Consider the following 25,452-nt stretch of genomic DNA (forward strand, 5'->3'; position numbering starts at 1 on the left):
TACCAGTGTTAATTACTGCAATGGAGCTCCATATGCCACGGAAAACTGGCTGACACTGACGGCGGCGGTGCACAAATGCTGGTTCATGGTGTGTCCGCTGTGCCATGCGTGTGATCATTGCTTGTACAGCCCTCTCGCAGTGTCCGGAGCAAGTATGGTGGGTCTGACACACTGGTGTCAATGTGTTCTTTTTTCCATTTCCAGGAGTGTATGTGCTAAAAAACTTACTACATTTAACAAATAACTAATGGTTATTTGAAACAGGACAAATAGTTATGCTCTTCATGCATGTACATTATCAATTCAGTTTTAACCTTAGCGCTATTCTGCAGATTGGTGGCTTTTACACTTCCTTTCTAGCATTTACATTTTCAGTCAACAAACAACCATGAAGTAATAATTTTGTTGTGTGTATAGATATCTGATGTGCATAACGTGTACATTCTATAGCATTAGAAGATGATAGTTTACAAAAGTGTCAGTGATGTGTTTTCACCCAACTATAATGTGTATGTTGCAGGTTTGCCATTTATACGAATAATGCCAAAGATAACTGCTGTGGCTGGGAGTGATTTGGTTATAAAGTGCCCTGTTGCTGGTTATCCTATAGAGTCAATTGTCTGGGAGAGAGGTAAAAAACTATAAAAATGTATTACTAAAACAAAAATTTTACATGTAAGTGCAATTTATAATACCTGTTTCAGATGGAAATATACTTCCCATGAATCGTAGGCAGAGAGTGTATCCTAATGGTACCCTAGTAATAGAACATGCCCAAAGGCAAGCAGATGCAGGCACATACACATGTCAAGCACAAAACAGGCAGAAACACACAGCTCGAAGGGATGTTGAAGTACAGGTTCTTGGTATGAAATCAGATTAATTCCTTTCAGATTCTGTCACAAATATTCAGATTGTGTAGGGAAACAGCATATTTGTAACTTTATTTTCTTTTGTTACAGTGCCACCAAAGATCTTGCCTATTCAAGCTATGACAAATCTTTTACGTGAAGGCATGAGAGCAGCAATTTCCTGTCAGATACTTGAAGGAGATCTACCTATAACATTCCGTTGGGAACGTAATGGGCAACCTGTTACAAACTCGGATGATGGTATATCAACCCGTCGCCTGGACGAATATTCGACATCACTGGTTATAGAACGAATAACTTCAAAACATACTGGGAACTATACTTGTGTTGCTCACAATGTTGCTGGCTCTGAGAGTTTCACAGTTCCACTGACAGTGAATGGTATGTACATGGAATTGTAGCTTGTATTGAACATTGTGGCATTAGTAATTTGCGTAGAAAAATACCATAATGTGTACAGCATGAACCTATGTGTAAACCATATATATTAGCGCTACATTTGAACATTATGTCTGTTTCAGTTAAGTACTAACTGCATGACAACAATGTATGTTTTATGTACAAAAAAGAAAAATTCACTTGGAATAAAATATAAAATTGTGAGACAGTTGGGTGGCCAGTACTTATCTTCAGGAGACAAAATTCTCAGTGTGGCTGGAGGAAACTGTCATAGCTGTCAGAACTATAAATTCCTTCACTGATGAGAAAATAGGAATAGGCAGGGGAATGTTAAAAATCAGAGGCAGGTCACTAAGATCTCAGGATGGGGGGAAACAGTCCACACAAAAGATGGTTTCTTTTCATACTAGTTTCTGTGTGACTTGTCCCCCTTTCTAACCAACATCAGCGTATCCACGTTTCCCTCCTGAGGGAGGGCCTAATAGTGACAAAAGCTAATGTAGTTTATTGTACTTTTAATTCTGTATGTTTCTGCCCCAGAGTTCAAATACTTTTACTAAATTTTTAATACAATTTTCTAGCACATTTTTCTGCATAGCTAATACATCAGTGCATGCTCGATGTTCAACATTGTGGTACTAAAATCATTGAATGCTAAATAATAATGTAGTTGATATGATATTTTTTCTGTGACTTGAATTGACTGATGTTTCCTGGTAGTTTGAAACACACAATACTGCTCCCATATCAGCAGAACTGAAGTGTTCATTTAATGTGAGACTACTATACTAGTACTCAAATTTAACTAACCATCACTCAGGGAAGTGATCTTTGTAATTAAGCTACAATTAAATGTAAGTAAAAGAAACCTACTTTGTAAGCGCCATCAGATACAAATTAAGGGAAAAAGTCACATAAAGGCTAGCTTTTTGGAACCAGAGGCACTTCAACCATCAAAAGTTTCAAAAAATTAGGCCAATTTGGGTTGGAGAACGATGATACACAAAGTAAGAACAGTGGGACAAGCTAAGAAGGATATCAACAAATTAAAGGGAAAAAATGAGCAACAGGAAATGATGAGAGATGGAAATCATGTTGAAGAAATACTCTAGGAATAAACTGCAAGAAAATCAACAAAAATTAACTTAATGATGAATATGGAAACATAGATAGACGTAAAATTACTGATAGTGGCACATGTCTGATGTTACAGGGAGCAGAAAAGAATGACAGATGTTGTGGTTGGCAGGAGAGCCAACACCGTGTTACTAAAGGAGGCCGAAATGCATGCGTTTTAGCTCATGCAGGCTGGCGTGAGGTCTGGAACATGACAAGGGAATTAGAATTGAGAAAAATGGACGTAGCTGGTGAAATACTTAACTTTAATCCATTAATGATGAACGTTGGTCTGGACGGTACATGATTCTCAATATCAATACTAACTGATAATGGCGCCTTGCTAGGTCGTAGCAAATAACATAGCTGAAGGCTGTGCTAACTATCATCTCGGCAAATGAGAGCGTAGAAGTAAGTGAACCATCACTAGCAAAGTTGGTTGTACCACTTGGGCGAGTGCTAGGAAGTCTCTCTAGACATGCCGTGTGACGGTGCTCAGTCTGCAATCACTGATAGTGGCGACACGCGGGTCCGACGTATACTACCGGACCGTGGCCGATTTAAAGGCTAGCACCTAGCACGTGTGGTGTCCGTCGGTAACACCACATTCCTCCCCCACAAATCTGCATACGGTTGTGGCATAAGGCTGTCGCCCGCCGTGGGGAGGACTGCATGTTGACGTATGCGATGAGGTGTGGAGCCTAACAACAGGCGAGGCTGTGCCACCCGCATCCTACCATTCGGACTGCGGGGAGCTAGGAAACGCCTGAAAACCTGCTCCAGGGTGCAACTGATCACAGGAAGCGATCGGCAGTGCATGACCAGGGAGGTGCCCGGTGGTTGTAGCGACGCGTTCACTGCAGGCGTCGCCGGCGGGAGAACAGGCGGCGGCGGCGGTGATGGCGGCACGTTGTCATGGGGCAAAATGGAAGGCAGCGGCGGTAACACCTGGGGCTGAGGCGAGCCAGTAGATGGGTCCTCAGGGCGCTGACAGGACGGCACCGTCGCTAAAAGCAGATGGCGAGTGGCAGATCCCGTATGACGACAGAGGCGCAGCCGATTGAGATGCCGAAGCACCTAACAAGAGGCCCCCAAAACCAGATACATAATGCTGCCGAGGCAGCGAAGAATGCGCCCTTCGGGCCAATGCCGTGAACCTCGATAGTGGCGATAGTAGACAACGTCGCCTGGAGCAAAAGCAGGTGTCTGCCGCTGCACAGGAACCTGAAGTGGCGGATGTAGCAAAGACATCAAGGTTCGATAATGACGACCGTGGAGCAACTCAGCCGGCGAGCAACCATCTCGAGGCTGAGAGCGATACGAGGACAAAAAGAGCAATAACGCGTCTTCCTGAGAATGAGACTCTTTCAGCCTCAACATCTGTGACTTGAAAGTCCTGACCAATCGTTCAGCGGCACCGTTTGACTGTGGCGAAAACGGTGCGGACGTCAGATGTTGAATACCATTGGCCTTGCAGAATGACTGAAATTCTGCGGACATGAATTGTGGGCCATTGTCGGAAACAATAGTCTGTGGAAGACCTGCAATGCAAAAGATAGTGGATAACGCTTGGATGGTGGCAGATGACGTCGTGGAAGACATCTGGACAACAAAAGTAAAATTACTGAAAGAATCTACCACAACCAACCATCGAGCATTCTAGAATGGACCAGCAAAATCGATGTGTAAGCGTTGCCAAGGGGAAGTGGCTTTTGGCCATGCAAAGAATTTCTGCGGGGGTGCTGATTGTTGTTCGGCACACACAATGCAAGAAGAGCCCATATTCATAATCGCGACATTGATTCCAAACCAAGTACAGTGCTGATGAGCAAGTTGTTTCGTTCTCACTATACCCCAATGTCCTTGGTGGAGAAGCTGTAAGACAGAGGACTGTAATGAATGTGGTACCACGACCCTGGACTGATCATTATCAGAACGCAACAGCAAAACACCATGTCGTACAAAAAGTCTCTCCTTGTGAGCAAAAAAATCGGTGAACCAATGGTTCCCCGATCCATGACTTTGACAAGGGCCATTGCATAGCAACAAAATGCAGAATGGGAGCAAGGACAGGGTCGGCAGCTGTGGCTGTAGCTACACGACAAAAATCAATCGGAAACGATTTGACCACGTCATCGGTTTCCGCATCAATGAACATGCAAGCAAGTTCGGAGGAATCAAATGCCCTATCCTCAGCAACAGGCAAGCGGGACAACGCATTGGCGTTTCCGTGCTTAGCAGTGGACTGATACAAGATATCATAGCTGTACTGCGGGAGGAAAATATACCAGCGAATGAATTTCTGCGCTGTACGTTGAGGTACAGGCTTGATTGGATGAAAAAGCGATGTCAAAAGTTTGTGGTCTGTGATTATGGTAAAGTGACGACCATACAAGAAATCATGAAACTTTGTAACACCAAATACGAGAGCCAATGCTTCTTTCTTGATCTGTGAATAATTTCTTTGCGCAGACGAGAGCAATTTGGACATAAAGGCAATAGGGCGATCGTGCGATCCATCTTTGTGTGCTAGCACAGCACCGATCCCAAAATCCGATGCATCCATTATCAACAAAAGGGGCTTCTAGGGATCGAATCATGTCAGCCAAGTATTAGAAAGCAACGCCGATTTCAACTGGCAAAAGGCGCGTTCGCATTCCGTCATCCAGACAAACGGAACACCTTTACGGCATAAGTGATGAAGTGGAGCTGAAATGGAAGAGGCGTGTGGTATATAACGGCAATAATAATTAATTTTTCCCAGCACACTCTGTAGCTGCTTCAAATCCTGTGGCGAAGGCAAGTCTTGTATGGCACAAAGGTGCGTGAGACTGGGATGTATGCCTTGGGCATTGATTACATGTCCCAGGTATGGCAAATCACGAGCAAAAAACACACATTTGTCCTTCCACAAACGAAGACCATTTTGTCGCAAGACCTGAAATAAAGTTCTGAGATTGGCCAAATGTTCTTCTTCCGTCTTTCCAGACATCACAATATCGTCCAGATAATTTGCTACAGTAGGGACCGACACACAAACAGTTTGTAGATATTGCTGAAACAATGCAGGGGCGGAGGCACACCCGAATGGCAGTAGTTTGAATCGATACAAACCAAGATGCGTGTTAACCACCAAAACACGCTGGGATTCTTCGTCCACCAGTATTTGCAAGTACACATCTGCCAGGTCCAACATCGAAAAATATTTACCCGGGCACAGTTTGTCAAAAAGATCTTCCTGGCGGGGTAAAGGAAAAGTTGCAATCACTATTTGTGGATTCACTGTTGCCTTGAAGTCCACACAAAGTCTCAATTTTCTGGACGGTTTCGGCAAAATTACTAAGAGTGATGCCCAGAGAGAAGCCTGCACACGTTCTATTACACCTTGTGATTCCAAATCGTGTAATGTTTTTGCAACCTCATCACGCAATGCGTGGGGAACATTGCGCACTCTGAAAAATTTCGGTTGCGCGATTACTTTCAGTTCCAAATGTGCTTTACAGTTCTTAGCACAACCAAGGCCCGGTGCAAAAATGTCTGCAAATTCTTCACATAGACGAGAAACACTGTCTGAAGGCACTGTCTGGTTCACTGATAGGACTTGATTTACTATAGACAAGTTAAACAACTGAAATAAATTGAAACCAAACAAGTTCACTGCAGAATAAGAATGAAGGACGTAAAATGACACAAGTTTTGTTTGTCCTTTGTATGTTGCCAGAAGGTTGCACTGTCCTAACACAGGGATACCTTGACCTGAATAACTACTTAACTTAACATTTGCAGCATGCAGCGGAGGTGTGCCCAGCAGTTTGTAAGTGTCTTGATTGATCAGTGAAACTGTAGCTCTGGTATCGAGCTGGAATGGTATCACTTTGCCGTTAATGTCCAAGTCTACAAAAAGTTTATTGTCCTGCTGACGACAAGAGCGACTGTCTCATGCAACGTGAACTGACACTGGTACATAATCACTTGCGACTTGACGGGAGTTCCGGCGATGTCAACGCACACTATTTCTGGGATGAACACAATCACTGTTAGAGAGAGTGGCACTGAGCAGAGTGGAATGAACTACATGAATTTCCATGGGCGAAGTGTCGCGAGCCTGAGTATCCTTGGTTTGATTCCGATTCTGGCGTGAAGCAACGGGCCTGGAACAGTTTTGAGCTTCCGACCTGAGCTTTTTCTGGCAAACATTCTGAACATGTCCTTTTTTATTACAATAAAAGCAAATAGCCTAGCGTGACGGGCAATTCTCACTAGAATATTTAGCAGCACACCGCGGGCATGATTTGATCACTGCATTTGCTTTGCGGCGCGGTACACGTGGCTGAGAGCCTGGCGGCAGCGGCGCGGCCGGGCGCGAGGGCTGTTTACTGCTCCGTGCAGCTCGCCCGGCGGGCCGGTTAACGTGACACACTGCTGGCGAAGTTTCAAATGATTCCTGAACAAAGTCAAGTGTGTCCTGCCGATCCAATATGTCCATGACTTGTTGAAGGGAGGGATTTACTAGTTTCAAAATCTGTTCCCTTATACGAACATAAGAAACGTTTTGTGCAATTGCATCACGTACCATAGTATCTGAATAAGGGAGTCCACATTGACATTCAAAAGCACAATCCCTAGTAAGGCCTTGCAAGGTTGCAATCCACTCCCGATTAGTCTGACCTGCTGTACGTTTTGTACGAAAGAAGGTATACCTTTTGACAACTACATTGACCGATTCTTTGAAATATGCATCTAATGCAGACAAAATTTCTTCATAGGACAGAGTTGCTACGTCGTGTCGGGGAAATAATTTGACTATCACACGGTACGTGGTCACGCCGACCGACGATAGCAAAAAAGGCTGCCGCTCGTTACCTTGAATTCTGTAGGCGGCAAGATGGAATCCAAATTGGCGTGACCACTCCGTCCAGCTTTCCAGTGCAGCATCAAAAGGTCAAAAAGTTGGTGCAACAGTGTGTTGTGGCAGCGTTAGCGGTGAAGCGGCTGCTGCCGCATCGTTTTGCATCACACGTTGAGCGTGGACGAGCTGTCCAAGGGCATCCAACAGGCCTGCGTCTGCTGATTCTGTAAGCGATAAAATTCGGACAGTACATCTCAAGATTGTGACGAAGCCATTACACAAGTAAATCAGGGCAATATCGATAAGAACGCAGTTGTGCCTCGTCGCCAATGTTGTGGTTGGCAAGAGAGCCAACACTGTGTTACTAAAGAAGGCAGCAATGCACGCGTTTTAGCTCACGCAGGCTGGTGTGAGTTCTGGAACATGACAAGGGAATTAGAATTAAGAAAAACGGACATAGCTGGTGGAATAATTAACTTTAATCCATTAATGATGAATGTCGGTCTGGACGGTACATGGTTCTCAATATCAATACTAACTGATAATGGTGCCTTGCTAGGTCGTAGCAAATAACATAGCTGAAGGCTGTGCTAACTATCGTCTCGGCAAATGAGAGCGTAGAAGTAAGTGAACCATCGCTAGCAAAGTTGGTTGTACCACTGGGGCGAGTGCTAGGAAGTCTCTTTAGACCTGCCGTGGGGCGGTGATCGGTCTGCAATCACTGACAGTGGTGACACGCGGGTCCGACGTATACTACCGGACCGCAGCCGATTTAAAGGCTACCACCTAGCAAGTGTGGTGTCTGGCGGTGACACCACAACAGACATGATTAAAGTAAATTGCAACCAGGTGTCTGCTTGCCATCAAACATGTTGTACAATAAATTTCCATCAGATTGGGTGGAAAGATCCCAATTGTGTAAGTGCTGAGTTGGCACAAACATCACTACTGTTGTACCAGATGAAATAACACTTGTCGGTATAGTGGCAGGTTCTTACCTTTATTCTGGAGGGGCTGAGATTATAGTACAACTCATAAAATATGGGATCACTTTATTACACTTTAACAAGATGAAATATTTAACTTTGTTCACAGGAACGTCATTAGCATTTATTACTGTTACCAAACGTTAATACAGTATATCACTTGATACAAAACAAGATACTACAGTGAAAGCCCTGTTTTACATTTTCAGGCAGTCCAGACTTAAAAACACAAAACTGAGGAAAATGTTAAAACCCAAAAAATACGAGCAAAAACATACATAACTAGCATATATGATTAAAAATTGTAATCCTCTTCAATACATTGTATAAAATCTGTATAAGTGAAGGAAATTAAACACACAATACAATGTTTATACAATAATTTGTGGTTTTGAGTTTCATCAGTTCTTAAAAAGATGCAGTTGCATAACAAGAAGTATAAACTTGTTAAAAAATTGATATTTGCATCTGGGTACAAGATAATTGAGCTATTTGCCAACATGATATGACTACAAATTATACATCACAACATGTGTTTTTGAGAGATCTTTCCTTTGTGACCACCCAGAAAAAATCGAACATTGGTGAACATGGTGAATTAAATTGAAAACTGTGAAGTACGGTGAAAGACATCAGAATCTAACATGTCAAGGTGTGTGTTCTCCCGCTGTAGAAAATAGCAGTGCAGCATACTTTGGTGATGCAAAGGCAGTGACCTCTACTATACTGCTTGTAAACTTTTCCTTGTTCATTATGTTGTGTTGTCAAAGTGGAGCATTCTGCAGTACTGCCAACACATGCCATTTACACTTTGAACTCATCACTTGCTTTAATGTAAACACAGCAGGTTTTATGGAAGCACATATATACACACAAGTTTTCTTTCATATGTAGTACTTATTTATACAAGTGAATATGAAATAAAGTTAAACCTGCTGTGATTTCAGTGTTTTGCTGTCCTAGCAATCTGTTACATTTACAACAATCTGTCTGCCTTTGTAATTAATTAAACACAATTGAGGACTGCAACAAAGATGAACAACTGTTCACTGAACATGTTCTGTTAATTGTGGTGCTTCATATAGCAAATGGAGTTGCCTATGTCGACACGCTCCAAGCAGAACTACTGTAAATAAAATTAATGCATATTAGTATAGTGCAAATGAGGTTTAACTACACAAATTAAACCTAAGTGGCAGCTGCGGTCAGCCCATTTGCTATACACTGATCACATCAGCGATTCTTTGGAACAAGCCACCAAGTAAACTTGCTACAAGCCACTGCGTTAGTGTGACATAACCCTCCCATTACCAAGCTTTTTCACACCTCTATTTCACCAAGCGGGTATTTGGACTACCCCAAAAGAGTTTTGTGTTTTATTATAATATTTGTCCTCAGATTTAGTTATTTCCATTGAATGGGTTTATTTAGTATTAAAAACTGTTTTTCAGGTTGTTAGACATATTTAATCAGATCACAGATACAAAGTACAAAAAAAATTTTATATCTTTCACTAATTTCAGTACTCAATGAACAGAAAATTAATAATCTATGTACCTCAACAGCCACTGCAGTAAAATGACACAAGACTTTTTTCAATTCTTAGTGGCCACCGCCTTATTCCTCTAACACAACTGTATTCTCTTGCCATTTTGTCCCCACTATCTACAGCACCTTTCGTTTTTTTGTAGTGCAGTATCATTTTGGGTTTGTGTTCACTTTCTTCACCACTTACTTGTCTCTCATTATGATAACTGCCTTTCCCTTCTTTGGAACATTGGAAACTAGGGTCAAGTCATTTGTGGAACCAAACATTGAAGAGTGAACTTCTCTCTCTCTGTTTGGCAAGAATTCCTTTGGAATCTCTCTCTTATTGGAATTCAAGATACCAACCAACGTTGTTTTTCATTTTAGTAGTTCAGCAGCCAATGGAAAACTGGTGAAAAAATTATCAGTTGTTACACCATGATCATTATTCAGAAATGGTTCCATCAGATCCAAAACAACTCTCTATCCTAGATTCACTTCCTGAGTATTGTCCATCATTCCTTTGTAAATTGGGATCCGTAATAAGTAAAATGTCTTCACATCAGCATAAACCCAAATTTTAATGCCATACTTGCCAGGCTTTCTCTTCATATAAACCCTAAAAGGGCAATTTCCTTGGTACATTGCTAATTGTTCATCAATAGTCACGTATTCATAAGGATAGAAGTTCTTGCACAAGTTTGATTGAAATTTGTCAAACACTACCCTGATGGATTGTAGCTTGTCCTTGGTTTCTTCAATTCTCTGTGTTCTTATGTCTTTGTTGTCAAATCGCAAGAATTTCAGTACAGACAAAAATCAGTTTCTTGACATGGCAGCAAAAAGAATGGTTGCCAAAAGGGAACATTACCTCCTCACAGATCAGAAGTACTTGTACGATGTCCATGAGTTCGACTAGCTCCTATTAGAATTGCTAATACAGCGTACACATCAGTTGCATTTATATCTCTACGTTCTCATTGTGTTCGAAGAATGAGCTGCATTCCACAAAGAAATTACTCGTTTGGCTTCCCTGTTCATTTCTTCTACAATGATGCTCACAATTTCTGGTGAGATAAATAACAAAAATGACTCTGTTATTGTTTTGATTGTTTTTCCATCATTCACTGGGCCAGGTGTTACATTCAAAATGTTGCAACGTTGACGATGCCCACCTTTTGGTGATACACTAGAAAACTGTAGTCCACTTCTAGAAACAAACAAATCTCCAGTTCTTCGTCTTCTTCTTCATCATCATCATCATCTTCTTCTTCTTCTACTTATTCACATGAATGTGTAGTGTCTTCTGATATTTCATCATCAGCTTCATCTGATGCTACGAATTGGTCTTTGTCAAGAGGTTCCATGTATTCATTCTGTTCATTATCAATGTCCCATTCATTTTCATTGTCACTGACATCAGAATTGTATAGAATTTCCATGATCTCTTCGCTAGAAAACCCCTTGGACATCCTTACTTGCAGATGAAATACTGACTTGTGTATTGTCAGCTCAACAGTGAACATCAAATTCAACTCAACAATAGTAACCAGCAACAGTAACAAACATTGGATCTATGGCAAAACTCAACAAAGAAGATGAATGACAGATATATTTCCCAAAATCTTCTTTTTCTACAAATAAGAAAATAAGAAATTTCATACCAAGTGGGGTAGTCTCACAATCCCACCAATAAATGACTTGAATAACAATGATAAAGCCAAAAAAATTAGACAGTTGTGAGTGTGAATTCAACGTCAATCATTTTAGCGCAAATTCATGAAACCACAGGCATGTGGCCCTTCAGATACCATTATTAGAGGGAAAAAATCAATGTGGGGTAGTAATACACCTCTTGGTAATGTGAGGGTTAACCAAGCTAAACAGCTGTTGGCAGCAGGTGAAAAACAAACATCCAAGCTGTTGTAATCCGGCAGTTTTCACCATATTTCACAGTTTTCTTTGTATTTCACAATGTAAGCTATAAATTTTTGCTATTTTCAAGGTGAACATAATATGAAAGAACCCTCAAAACTAAGTGTTTTAAGGTATAATTTGTGGCAGTAGTGTGTTGAGAAATGGCTCAATTACCTCATATATCATTATCAAAAGTAATAGACTTTTCAATTACGTGCTCTACAGTATTAGAAATGGCAAAGCCCACTTTTTTCCTTGTAGGTCTATAATATGATGTAAAATTTTGAAATTACTTTGTTGTTTGTTTATGGCTTTGAGATTTGGCTATGTCTGTTGACTTAATGAGTGTTGGTAAAATTGCTACATGAGAGGAGGAGGATTAAATTCTCACACTGACTTTGATTTATAGCTTCTGTGCTTATTTATAATCCAGTACTTTAGGAATTTCGAATATTTCATTGGCTTAAGTCCATAAATTTGAACTTCTGGATATTTAGTAGCTGTGACACCACCTGTGAAACTGAAAATGTATAGGTTCAAATTAATGATGATGTAAATAAAATAGAAAGAAACTTCCACATGGGAAAAATATATTAAAAACAAAGATTCCAAGACTTACCAAGCGGGAAAGCGCCGGCAGACAGGCACAATGAACAAAACACACACACAGAATTACGAGCTTTCGCAACCGGCGGCTGCTTCGTCAGGAAAGAGGGAAGGAAAAGGAAAGATGAAAGGATGTGGGTTTTAAGGGAGAGGGTAAGGAGTCATTCCAATCCCGGGAGCGGAAAGACTTACCCTAGGGGGAAAAAAGGATAGGTATATACTTGCGCACACACACACACACACACACACACACACACACACACACACACACACACACACACACACACATATCCATCCATTGGTATATGTATGGATGGATGTGCGTGTGTGTGTGTGTGTGTGTGTGTGTGTGTGTGTGTGTGTGTGTGTGTGTGTGTGTGTGTGTGTGTGTGTGTGTGTGTGTGTGCGCGCGCGAGTATATACCTTTTCTTTTTTTCCCCCTATGGTAAGTCTTTCCGCTCCCGGGATTGGAATGACTCCTTACCCTCTCCCTTAAAACCCACATCCTTTCATCTTTCCTTTTCCTTCCCTCTTTCCTGACGAAGCAGCCGCCGGTTGCGAAGGCTCGTAATTCTGTGTGTGTGTTTGTGTGTTTTGTTCATTGTGCCTGTCTGCCGGTGCTTTCCCGCTTGGTAAGTCTTGGAATCTTTGTTGTTAATATATGAAAATGTATAGGTGGTGATGTAATTTTATGTATATAATATTTACCTTGCACACAATGAAATGGGCGAATATTCAAATGATTTTGCATTTGTGGACATCATTACATATTGCCTATAAAACAGAATGAAAACTGTTGGTAAGACAATGCAAGGTTCCTTTCTTCTTGAAATATCCTTAAGGGAACCACTGCACTCACCTCTGCATCCCTAACTAGGGCTGCAATACATTCAGATTTTCCTGGATTGCTTCTAGTTTTGAGGGCATAAGAGGCATGCTGGAGGGATTTTTATACAACTGTCTGGGAAAACCTGGACCTTTTTTCATGCCTGGGGAAATTCAATTGCTTGGAATTAGATTTTAAGTTAAAATTCAGTAAAGGACAGGCTCATTATAGATAGTTTCTTTGTTGTAGTCTATTAAAAGCACAGCAGCAAGCACGTTCAGCCACTCTCCTATGTGCATACAATATGTTCCAAAATTGTCTTTACAACTCTGATCATGTATATTTTAGACACGGAAGTTGGTAGAAATATCCAGTTTGTAGCATAATGGTCTCACACACCTAAAGCAGATTTTTCTTATTTTTCCATGTTAATTATTGACTGACCACCCTCCGGCATTTGGCACAGTATGTGTAATGATTTTTACAGACCAGATCTGACACCCATCTCATGTGGAACTCCATTACATTTTTTTCTTTGATGAGGACTTGCATGAACTGTGAGCTCACATCAAAGCAGCAATAGCATTCTTTAATGAGAAGAGCCTAGGCCAGACATGGAACTGGAATATCACTTAGATAATCTATGTGCTACAGGCAGCACACACATTTAAAGCGACACCCATCCAGCCGACCCCCTGTTTCGTGAGACTTGTAATTTTTCTAGCTATTTTATGAATTTTTTCAAAATTAATTTGGAACACTTATTTGTCCTGGATTTAACAATTATGAAATGATTGATTCACCTGTATCAGTATGCTGTTACTGAAAGGATATTTTCCCAAATAAGTAATGTATGGAGCAGTGCCAAAACACAATTTGCTGTAGAAACTGCAAAAGCAGTGTTAATGACTAGAGTGAATTATTATGAAACTTGAGTTGAATGTTTTCATAAGACTGTTGAAGAATACAGACATACTGAAGAAAATTTACAGCACTGATAGATACTGTTTGCCTGCTCACATTCCTTCATCCTAGAAGGTACTAATAAAATATAAAATAATGCCTTTTTGTAACAAACCAAAGTGATAGTTTGCATGTATTACTTTCAATTCATACTTTTTTTTGTAATATAATTTTTTTTTAATGTATACTGAACTTGGCTCTAGAAAATATGTTCATCTTAACACATGGAACTCTTAAGCAGCCACTAGAACCTTAGGTGAATATGAACACTATGCCACAAATCACACTTGTCTACCTTTCTCCATTTCTGAAATATATGTGATCAGAGTTGTGAAGACAATTTTGGAACACCCTGTATTTTCCATACTTCTTTATTGAGACAGTGAGAAACTACCAACAATGGGCAATCACTTACTCCATGACACCGCCCTGCCCACCAGACAACTGAATGTCTTAAATGTCATTTGCCTTCTATTTATCAAGCTGTATAAAACTGATTTCATTTACTTTCATTTTCCTTACTGCTAATTAATACTATGTCTTAATATGAATGTCTCTCGAATGCATTTTCGCAAATCCTTGTTACTGTCATGTGTAATATGTATATGCTAATTGGTAGGAGGCACACAGCCATTAGCATTATTAGCACTGAAATGCAAGTGAGGAAACATTCCCTCTCTAATGTCACTGCTGCTCATGGAACATTGTGACCACCAGCCAACTTGCCATCTACAGACTGTTTTTTTCTGGGATAATAATCTGATTTGACCCACATGTCTGGAGTTTTTGAAATTTTTGTCTGGGGGTTGGCAATTTAAGTGATGGCAGGCCTACTCCAGTGATACATCAGGTTAATTAGTTATGCACCGATGGGTGCTGGCAGTTTAATCTACAACAGTATATTAATCAATTTTAAGTGATGAAAAGAAAAATCACTCCATTCACTTCATAATTAAATGAACATGTATACTGCTTATGTTAACATTGGCATACCCCTGATATATGTCTTCACTTAGGACCACCCTCTGTCAGTATAATGTAGCACTGCTTTACTTCAACTAATTAAATTATTGCAGGCTGGTTTCACTCAGAAAAATGAATGGATAACTCTGTCAGCTAAAAATTAAAGAGTGATTTCAGTTAAAAGAATGAGTACATGGTCCAATGGACAGAAAAACTACTGATTGTTTTCCCTTAAAAGAAAGACTGAATAATTCAGTCAATATGAAAAGCTACAACAGTGTCCAATTTTTTCATTCGATTTGTCCCACTGACTGCACTCAAAACAAGTGAATAATAATACAAATGACAGGTAAAACTACAGTGGACTGACACGATTATTTTCATTCAGTTGCTCCCACACATTAGTTTCATTCAAAAGAATGAATGAGTAGTCCAACCAACTGAACAATTGTTTTCATTCAGTTGCCCCAGATAGTGGGTTTCATTCGAAACAATGAATGAGGAGCCCATCTGACTAAATTGATTGTTTTCCATTCTGTTGCTCCCACAGACTACTTTCACTCAAAAGAATGAATGAATAATTGAACTGATATGTATAACTACAACCGAATGAGTCAGTTGTTTTCCAACAGCTGTATGAATCAATTGTTTTCATTCAGTTCTTCCTAGCACTATACTCTCTTCTGTCTGACAAGAGATGCAGCAACAACAGTAACACCATACTGAACCCTAAGGCTTCTTGCCCAGAAGTTGACATTTGACTACCACCAATGGTAACAATAAATTGTTGGTGTAAAATGTTGTAAGGAAGATGTGGTTCAGTTGCACCCAGATTTAGATTCATACCACATAGTTCGATTATTAAGAAAAACTTGTAGCAGAGTATGTAAAAAGTGGGAAGTACTATTTATTTTCTAGTGTCAATGAGAATTATAAATTCTGCATTTTTCACTGTCTTGCATGTTGATTACCACTCTCCTGCAAGTTGCATAGTGCACAGTGCAACAGTCACTGCTGATGTGTTTTGCACTAGTGCCTGAGAGCACCTCCAGACCTTGACAAAACTCTTGTGCATAGCATATGGAATTCACCCCTAAAGTTGTTAATGAACTATCAGATCCCACACCTGTAGGTAACTAATGCATGTTGACCAGCAGAGGTAATGCATAAATGTCCTCAGTGACATCTCATCAAATGCAAGGAGAGAAAGCTTGTCACCACAAGTACCATGATACTGTGAATAAATGCTAAGGCAGTTGTTTGAGCTGTCAGCATTTGCTATTATCTGCAGTCCCTAGAAAGACTACAATGGAGCCCCTATGCAGACTGCGCAGCACTCCAAAGGTGTCTATGGTCTGTCCAGTTGCTCCTCTAAAAGTAATGAGCATATACTGGCAGTGGGAATCTGTGTTAGAGCTTCCATGGTAATGCCAGAGTATTCACCAATGTGAATACTCTAGTATGAGTACCATTTGTTGCACTGGAATTGTCCTTGAACCAGGGCCAACCTGTGTTTAACATTGAATACATCAAACAAATTTGAACCTTGGGTCTGCACTAACTGTATGGATGTGTCAACGGCATTGCCTCCTCGTGGTCCCCTGTGAGTTCTGGTCAGCAGTTTTGTTACTGCTGGATAGTGACTAATAGTGGTAAACTACAGAGGATCCAACACTTCAGTAAGGCAGTAAGTAGCAAAGAATGAAAGATAAATAAATAAAATAATGGGAAGTCCATGCTGGAATAACAACAATATTATGAAAAGGGTGCATTGCTACTTATCATAAGGAGCTTTTCTTTGTGGGAATTAAGCAATACAAGATATTCTTAATGTAGAAGACAATCAAGGCTTTCAAATGAGGTATGTTAATCCTAAAACAAAAATTTCTAAGCTAAGTCTGATTTTCAAGTGCATGTAGTTTTTTTCCAAATCTTAAATTTTGCCCATTACCTTAAATAAAATGTTTCTAAGCAAGGTGCCTCAAGTCTCAGCTACATTCTTAATAATACAGATTATAAAAATTAAGCTAATTTCAGAATTTTTTGTTGGTACACACATGACTGTACATTTCTTACATAAGAAAGATTTGCTTATTGCAATACTAAAATGGAATAATTACAGCAATTTAAGGTTTATCAGATTTATATGTTGCTATTTAGAAACCTTTTAATTGTAATACAATAATATGAGAACAGATCCATTGTTTAACTGCTCTAACATGTTGATTTTATTGTAATTTTCAAATATTCAAATATTGTTAGTATTTTATGTTGACATCAACTGACAGACTTCATCTTCTTCAATAAAATTGCTTGTCTCTGATAATCAAATACAATAACTGATTACAAAATGTTAATAAATATTCCTCCTTATAGGCAACAACCATGTCAATTATAGAATTATTTCAGAATTTTTATTAATTGAACAAAATACTATTTCAAATTAATATGAAAGTTTTTGAAAATTGACTTTCAAAGATCCCTGTGTAAAAGTTTACTGATTTGTCGAAGACAATAACTATCTCTATTTGTTTTATTCAGATGGAATAAATATTCAAATCATTTAGTTTCCCATGGACACCAGTAGATTTAAAAACAAAAATAGGCAAGTGGGTGCACATTTGCTGGTTTGGTACATTATCTAAACTGTATGCATTTTTTCCAAGTACTACAGCATCTGTGCATGTGTATGAACGGATGAGAGCTACCAAAAAATTTGTAGGATAGAGAAAAACTAATTTATTGCTTTTTTTTTCAGTACCACCACATTGGACAGTAGAACCAACTGATGCAAATGTTGCCTCTGGTCAAGACGTTACATTGCACTGCCAAGCTGATGGCTACCCAGTTCCTAGTATTACATGGAGAAAAGCAGTTGGTAATTACACTGTAAATCCTTCTGTATGTTTATTCTCCTGTGCTCTTGATGATATTAAGGGCATTACATATGTTAAAACTCAGTGCACTGTTATGATATTGTTGGTCATGGAAATTTAAATATTTGCTAAGGTAAAAACATTTGCCTAAGGGCTATAAGTGGTTTGGTGGCTAAGTAGGTAATTGTCAGGCTGTCATCCAAAGGCCTTTAGTTCAATCGTCTGTCAGACTGCAGATTTTTTTCTGTCACTTATCAGTTATTTCACCCATGACAATGATTTGTTAATGTCAAAAATGTAAAGATACACTATGTTTTGGAATTTATATTACACTGTGGCTCTTCTCAAAAGTGGTAGTGTGTCACAGGAAATCAAGGTTATGCAACCCCCAATAGGACCAGAGTTATTAAAGCAAACTTTTGTTCAAACCAACCTTCAGATTGTGGATTGCCTTATTTTTAATGAAGGCTGTATACTTCTCATACATTTGCTATGCTTTGTTACCACTTGCACAGGAACTTTATCTCCTTGATTTTTGATGTATCATCAAAATTATCATAATTAATTTTTTTTCACTTCATTTGGAAAGTAACAGTTCTTGTGTACAAGCTACATAATCAATAAATTATTGTGCTATGTACGCTGACACTTCTTTTGTGTACAGAGGCCAATAATTTTGTATGAGAATGTAGAAATTCTAGTTTGAACTTCACCGCTCTGGGACTCAGTGGTGAAGGAAGAAGTGGAAATTTGTTTGGCTTGGGATTTAATTAGTGGAGATTGCAGTTTCTGCTTGGACAAAGCATGGAATTCAGCACTTTCTTTGATCAACTTGCAAAGACATCACTACTGTGCATATCCAATTGGTGTATCGATATCCCAACATGGATCAAGTGTCTAACCAACAACATCTGAGGCCCTTGTGTATTGTGTGGCTTCAAGCACATTGATGGCTTTCGTATTTAAAATAACAAATGTGCTCACTCAGAAGATGGCCAAAAGGTATATGGCTGAAATATAAATAGAAGAAATGAAGTTTCTGCAGCTGCATACCCAAAATCTAATGGCTCAATCAATATGTCATGAAAATATGAATATTCACATAAACTACTTTTCAGTTTTCTTGACTATCCTCTCATTCATTGAAGTTAACCTCTAAGAAAACACAGATCATTTGTAGCTGTAACATTATACAGACACATTATCAGAAGTAACACCAACCACATTTTACTCTGCTTCCACATGTAGAGATCCACAATAACACTATATAAGTATAGAACAGTACAAAGTCTCATAACTATAGAACACATCAATATGCAGTCTTGTAGGCGAGTGTACAATAAGCCAGTGAACATAAGTGAACCCAAGGGCTTGGTGCAACAGACTTATATTGGGCTCCCTCCCCCCAACCCTCGAAGCTCCCAGACCTACTACCAGACCTACCCTGTCCCCATCATACCCCTCCATGCTCTCACAAGCAGAAATACACCTTCCCCCACCCCACTGACACTGTATACAGAAGTTGCAGTGACAGTGTCTATTCTTTGACTTTTGTACAGCTTACTCCCTTGTCTGTGTACAGTCATGTATTCTCATGCCTGTAAATTGAGCATGTAATTCAAGAAAATAATATTCTTATGTTCCAGTGGTTCTCTGTTAGAAACTGCAACAATAGCTAAGCCGATGGAGTTGTGCTGCCCAAACTCTATGACTATTGCAGCCACTTTTGACAATGATAGAACTCAGTGCAAGCAGCAATAACATGAGTACATTTGCAATGATAATTAGAGAGCTGTTAACACTTTTTACCAAAACAGAGACTGGCAGGTTCTTGGAGATGAGCCTGCTGAAACAAAAGGTGATATACACAAGAAGTAGTCCAATAAAAATTTAAATTGGGTTCAGTCACTCCAGAAGCTTGAAAATGATGCCAAAGTCATTTTTCACAGTCATACAGAGGAAATGGTGGGGGTCTCATCAGTGGCTGTGGAACATGGTGTTCCAACCTGCTGCCAAATTTTCATGGAGAGAGCCTGCTGCTGGTCAGTGAGAGCTCGCTGTTGTTCCATAAGAGATTGGAGAACTAATTCCACTCACACATTGGCTGTAAATCACACCAAAGAGATGAAACACTCAGAGTATGCTATCCTCAACCTCAAGTATGTTTTAATATTATACAGACACAATACCAGAAGTTACACCAACCAAGTTATATTCTGCTTCCACATGAAGAGATCCAAAGTTACACAGAATGAAGTATGTTGTTGTTGTTGTTGTTGTTGTGGTCTTCAGTCCTGAGACTGGTTTGATGCAGCTCTCCATGCTACTCTATCCTGTGCAGGCTTCTTAATCTCCCAGTACCTACTGCAACCTACATCCTTCTGAATCTGCTTACTGTATTCGTCTCCTGGTCTCCCTATACGATTTTTACCCTCCACACTGCACTCCAATACTAAACTGGTGATCCCTTGATGCCTCAGAACATGTCCTACCAACCGATCCCTTCTTCTGGTCAACTTGTGCCACAAACTTCTCTTCTCCCCAATCCTATTCAATACTTCCTCATTAGTTATATGATCTATCCATTGTAATGTACCCTCTTTCGTCTGGGGTGAAAATCAAATATCAAGTGACAAACTTTCAATTCATAAAATGCTATTTCAAACCCTGAGATTGTGATGATCAATTGACGACACCCCACCAGCTTGGATGGTCTGTATCTACAACAGACGATGTTAAGCTTAATATTTAGACAAAAGAATGATACATCACAGAATAGTAAAACTAATTAAAATACCTTACCTTTAGATGCTGAATTTTGTTCGTTTTCTTGATTCTCACCATGGTGTGTTCCATCCATCTAACACTGTTAATATTAGGTCCGGGTCTTTGTGTGCTAATGAAAACTGGTACTCGCTTTTTGTTTTACTATTGATTCTTCATTTTTATTAATTTAACTTTTTCACAATAATTTCCATCTTCATATCAGATACTATTTATGATACTCTCTATATAAGACAACAGACTTCCTTCCGTACTCCCATAAACAGTCCACCTCACAAAACCACGCTCTCCCCACAACCATCCAACTAACTCACTCCAACAGTCACCTTAACAATGTCCCACTCTCTACCTTTCACACACGGATGTCTTTGGCTCACACTGGTGCCAACATATTCTCCAGAAATAAACAAATAAAGTTCACATTATAGAATAATATAATAAAAAAGATTTGGGCAAAATTAAATACTACATACAATAATATTAAATAACTGACCCTGCAAGGGCAGATGCGACTATAAGGGTGGTATTGCACTCTTCAATAGTCCATTACATTACACCACCTAATTTTCAGCATTCTTCTGTAGCACCACATATCGAAAGCTTCTATTCTCTTCTTGTCCAAACTATTTATCGTCCATGTTTCACTTCCATACATGGCTACACTCCATACAAATACTCTCAGAAACGACTTCCTGACACTTAAATCTATGCTCGATGTTAACAAATTTCTCTTCTTCAGAAATGCTTTCCTTGCCATTGCCAGTCTACATTTTATATCCTCTCTACTTCGACCATCATCAGTTATTTTGCTCCCCAAATAGCAAAACTCCTTTGCTTCTTTAAGTGTCTCATTTCCTAATCTAATTCCCTCAGCATCACTCGACTTAATTCGACTACATTCCATTATCCTCGTTTTGCTTTTGTTGATGTTCATCTTATACTCTCCTTTCAAGACACTGTCCATTGCGTTCAACTGCTCTTCCAAGTCCTTTGCTGTCTCTGACAGAATTACAATGTCATCGGCAAACCTCAAAGTTTTTATTTCTTCTCCATGGATTTTACTACATACTCCGAATTTTTCTTTTGTTTCCTTCACTGCTTGCTCAATATACAGATTGAATAACATTGGGGAGAGACTACAACCCTGTCTCACTCCCTTCCCAACCACTGCTTCCCTTTCAGGTCCCTCGACTCTTATAACTGCAATCTGGTTTCTGTACAAATTGTAAATAGCCTCCCTGTATTTTACCTCTGCCACCTTTATAATTTGAAAGAGAGTATTCCAGTCAATGTTGGCAAAAGCTTTCTCTAAGTCTACAAATGCTAGAAACATAGGTTTGCCCTTCCTTAATCTAGCTTCTAAGATAAGTCGTAGGGTCAGTATTCCCTCAAGTGTTCCAACATGTCTACGGAATCCAAACTGATCTTCCCCGAGGTCGGCTTCTACTAGTTTTTCCATTCGTCTGTAAAGAATTCGTGTTAGTATTTTGCAACAGTAATTTTCACATCTGTCAACACGTGCTTTCTTTGGAATTGGAATTATTATATTCTTCTTGAAGTCTGAAGGCATTTCGCCTGTCTCATACATCTTCCTCACCAGATGGTAGAGTTTTGTCAGGACTGCCTCTCCCAAGGCTGTCAGTAGCTCCAATGGAATGTTGTCTACTCCCGGGGCCTTGTTTCAACTCAGGTCTTTCAGTGCTCTGTCAAACTCTTCACGCAGTATCGTATCTCCCATTTCATCTTCATCTACATCCTCTTCCATTTCCATAATATTGTCAAGTACATCGCTCTTGTATAGACCCTCTATATATTTCTTCCACCTTTCTGCTTTACCCTCTTTGCTTAGAACTGGGTTACTGTCTGAGCCCTTGATGTTCATACAAGTGGTTCTCTTATCTCCAAAGGTCTCTTTAATTTTCCTGTAGGCAGTATCTATCTTACCCCTAGTGATATAAGCCTCTACATCCTTACATTTGTCCTCTAGCCATCCCTGCTTAGCAATTTCGCACTTCCTGTCGATCTCATTTTTGAGACGTTTGTATTCCTTTTTGCCAGCTTCATTTACTGCAATTTTATATTCTCCTTTCATCAATTAAATTCAATATTTCTTCTGTTACCCAAGGATTTCTACTAGCCGTCGTCTTTTTACCTACTTGATCCTCTGCTACCTTCACTACTTCATCCCTCAAAGCTACCCATTCTTCTTCTACTGTATTTCTTTCACCCATTCCTGTCAATTGTTCCCTTATGCTCTCCCTGAAACTCTGTACAACCTCTGGTTCTTTCAGTTTATCCAGATCCCATCTCCTTAAATTCCCACCTTTTTGCAGCTTCTTCAGTTTTAATCTATAGTTCATAACCAATAGATTGTGGTCAGAGTCCACATCTGCCCCTGGAAATGTCTTACAATTCAAAACCTGGTTCCTAAATCTCTGTCTTGCCATTATATAATCTATCTGAAACCTGTCAGTATCTCCAGGCTTCTTCCATGTATACAACCTTCTTTCATGATTCTTGAACCAAGTGTTAGTTATGATTAAGTTGTGCTCTGTGCAAAATTCTACCAGGCGGCTTCCTCTTTCATTTCTTAGCCCCAGTCCATATTCACCTACTACGTTTCCTTCTCTCCCTTTTCCTACTACCAAATTCCAGTCACCCATGACTATTAAATTTCTGTCTCTCTTCACTATCTGAATAATTTCTTTTATTTCATCATACATTTCTTCAATTTCTTCGTCATCTGCAGAGCTAGTTGGCATATAAACTTGTACTACTGTAGTAGGTTGGGCTTCGTATCTATCTTGGCCACAATAATGCGTTCACTATGCTGTTTGTAGTAGCTTACCCGCATTCCTATTTTTCTATTCATTATTAAACCTACTCCTGCATTACCCCTATTTGATTTTGTGTTTACAACCCTCTAGTCACCTGACCAGAAGTCTTGTTCCTCCTGCCACCGAACTTCACTGATTCTCATGATATCTAACTTTAACCTATCCATTTCCTTTTTTAAATTTTCTAACCTACCTACCCAATTAAGTGTTCTGACATTCCACGCTCCGATCCGTAGAACGCCAGTTTTCTTTCTCCTGATAACGACATCCTCTTGAGTAGTCCCTGCCCGGAGATCCAAATGGCAGACTATTTTACCTCCGGAATATTTTACCCAAGAGGATGCCATCATCATTTAATCATACAGTAAAACTGCATGCCCTTGGGAAGAATTACGGCTGTAGTTTCCCCTTGCTTTCAGCCGTTCGCAGTACCAGCACAGCAAGGCCGTTTTGGTTATTGTTACAAGGCCAGATCAGTCAATCATCCAGACTGTTGCCCCTGCAACTACTGAAAAGGCTGCTGCCCCTCTTCAGGAACCACATGTTTGTCTGGCCTCTCAACAGATACCCCTCCGTTGTGGTTGCACCTACGTTATGGCTATCTGTATCGCTGAGGCACGCAAGCCTCCCCACCAACTGCAAGGTCATGGTTCAAGGGCGGGGGGGGGGGGGGAGGGGGGGGGGGGAATGAGGAATGAAGTATAAAGAGTACAAAGTGTCATCACTATAGAACACATCAAAATACAGTCTCAGCAAGTAAACATAAGTAAGGGCACGGATGTGGAGTGCTAGGCTTATATTGGGCTGTTGTGCACACAGCACAGTAATTGCTGCACCATCTGTCCAGATTATGAAGCAACCTCTCAAGGCTGGCCATGGAGGCACTTGTATCATGCACTGTCTGATTATTCGTGTTCACACTAACCAACTGTGAAATACAGATACTTTTGCTACCTTCATTACTTTTAAGACTGTAGGTGGCATAAGAAAACTACAAAGTGTGAAACAATGGTACATTGATCTGTATCCCTGACATTCTTCAACCATATTTTGAAATTCCTTGAGAATGGTGATAGAAAAATTAAAATCAGAGGTTACACTTAAACAACATCCTTCATGCTGATGACACTATGTTTCTCCTTGATTCTTTCTAGACAGAGTAAATATAGCAATGAAGAGTTTGAAGTTAAAATCAATTTTCAGAAACCAGATTTAATATTTGTCAACCAAAAAAAAATAACTGAAACAGTTATAAACTTAGATGAATATGTACTAACAAAAATGACCTAAACAAACACCTAGTTTCTTAACAGAAAAGAATTAGAAAAATAAGAATGAGAATTGATACAGCAAAGCTATATTGAAACAACTTGGAGCAGTTTACACACATTTGTGATCTTCAGTTTAACATGCACTTGTGAATAATGAGATTTGATGTGTAGTAAGTATTCCTGTATGGAGTTGAACCCAAATATTCAATATTTCATCAATAAATATGATGAAAGTGAATTAAAATGTGTACATACTGCAGCATGCAAAAATTATGTGGGTAGATGATGACCAATGATAAGATGAGATATTACTGGGGTTAAAGCATTAGACTTGCATTCAGGAAGAGCAGGATTTGAGTTCCAAATCTCTGAAGAATTTCCATCTGGATGGGATTTCCAGAACATGATTTGTGAAGGAATGAAAAAAAGAAAGGAAAAACACAAAAAATAGATTATTTTTACCACATCTACAGAGCAAACTGTTCCTCTTCATGCAACTTATGATGGATGAAAAGATAGAAGGAAAATTGAACCTGGACAGAGAGTAGTTTAATGGTTGTGAAATCTCCAGTGGTGTCTCAAAATCATTAATTAGAACAGCTGAAAACTAAGAAGAATTTTCCTTGCCCCCCCCCCCCTTCCCCTTTGCACAAAGAAATA

At 39.6% G+C, this 25,452-nt stretch overlaps 1 protein-coding gene across 1 annotated transcript in view; it reads left to right on the plus strand.

The window, feature by feature from the left end:
• Positions 1–25,452, plus strand: part of LOC126273226 (Down syndrome cell adhesion molecule-like protein Dscam2) — a 376,826-nt gene that overhangs the window by 195,056 nt on the left and 156,318 nt on the right. The window contains exons 11-14 of the mRNA XM_049976769.1: positions 521–631; positions 705–866; positions 963–1,253; positions 17,783–17,902. Coding sequence (XP_049832726.1) covers positions 521–631; positions 705–866; positions 963–1,253; positions 17,783–17,902 — 684 coding nt within the window. The remainder of the gene's footprint in view (positions 1–520; positions 632–704; positions 867–962; positions 1,254–17,782; positions 17,903–25,452) is intronic.

The sequence above is a fragment of the Schistocerca gregaria genome, chromosome 5 (assembly GCF_023897955.1).
Source record: "Schistocerca gregaria isolate iqSchGreg1 chromosome 5, iqSchGreg1.2, whole genome shotgun sequence".
Taxonomy (NCBI): domain Eukaryota; kingdom Metazoa; phylum Arthropoda; class Insecta; order Orthoptera; family Acrididae; genus Schistocerca; species Schistocerca gregaria.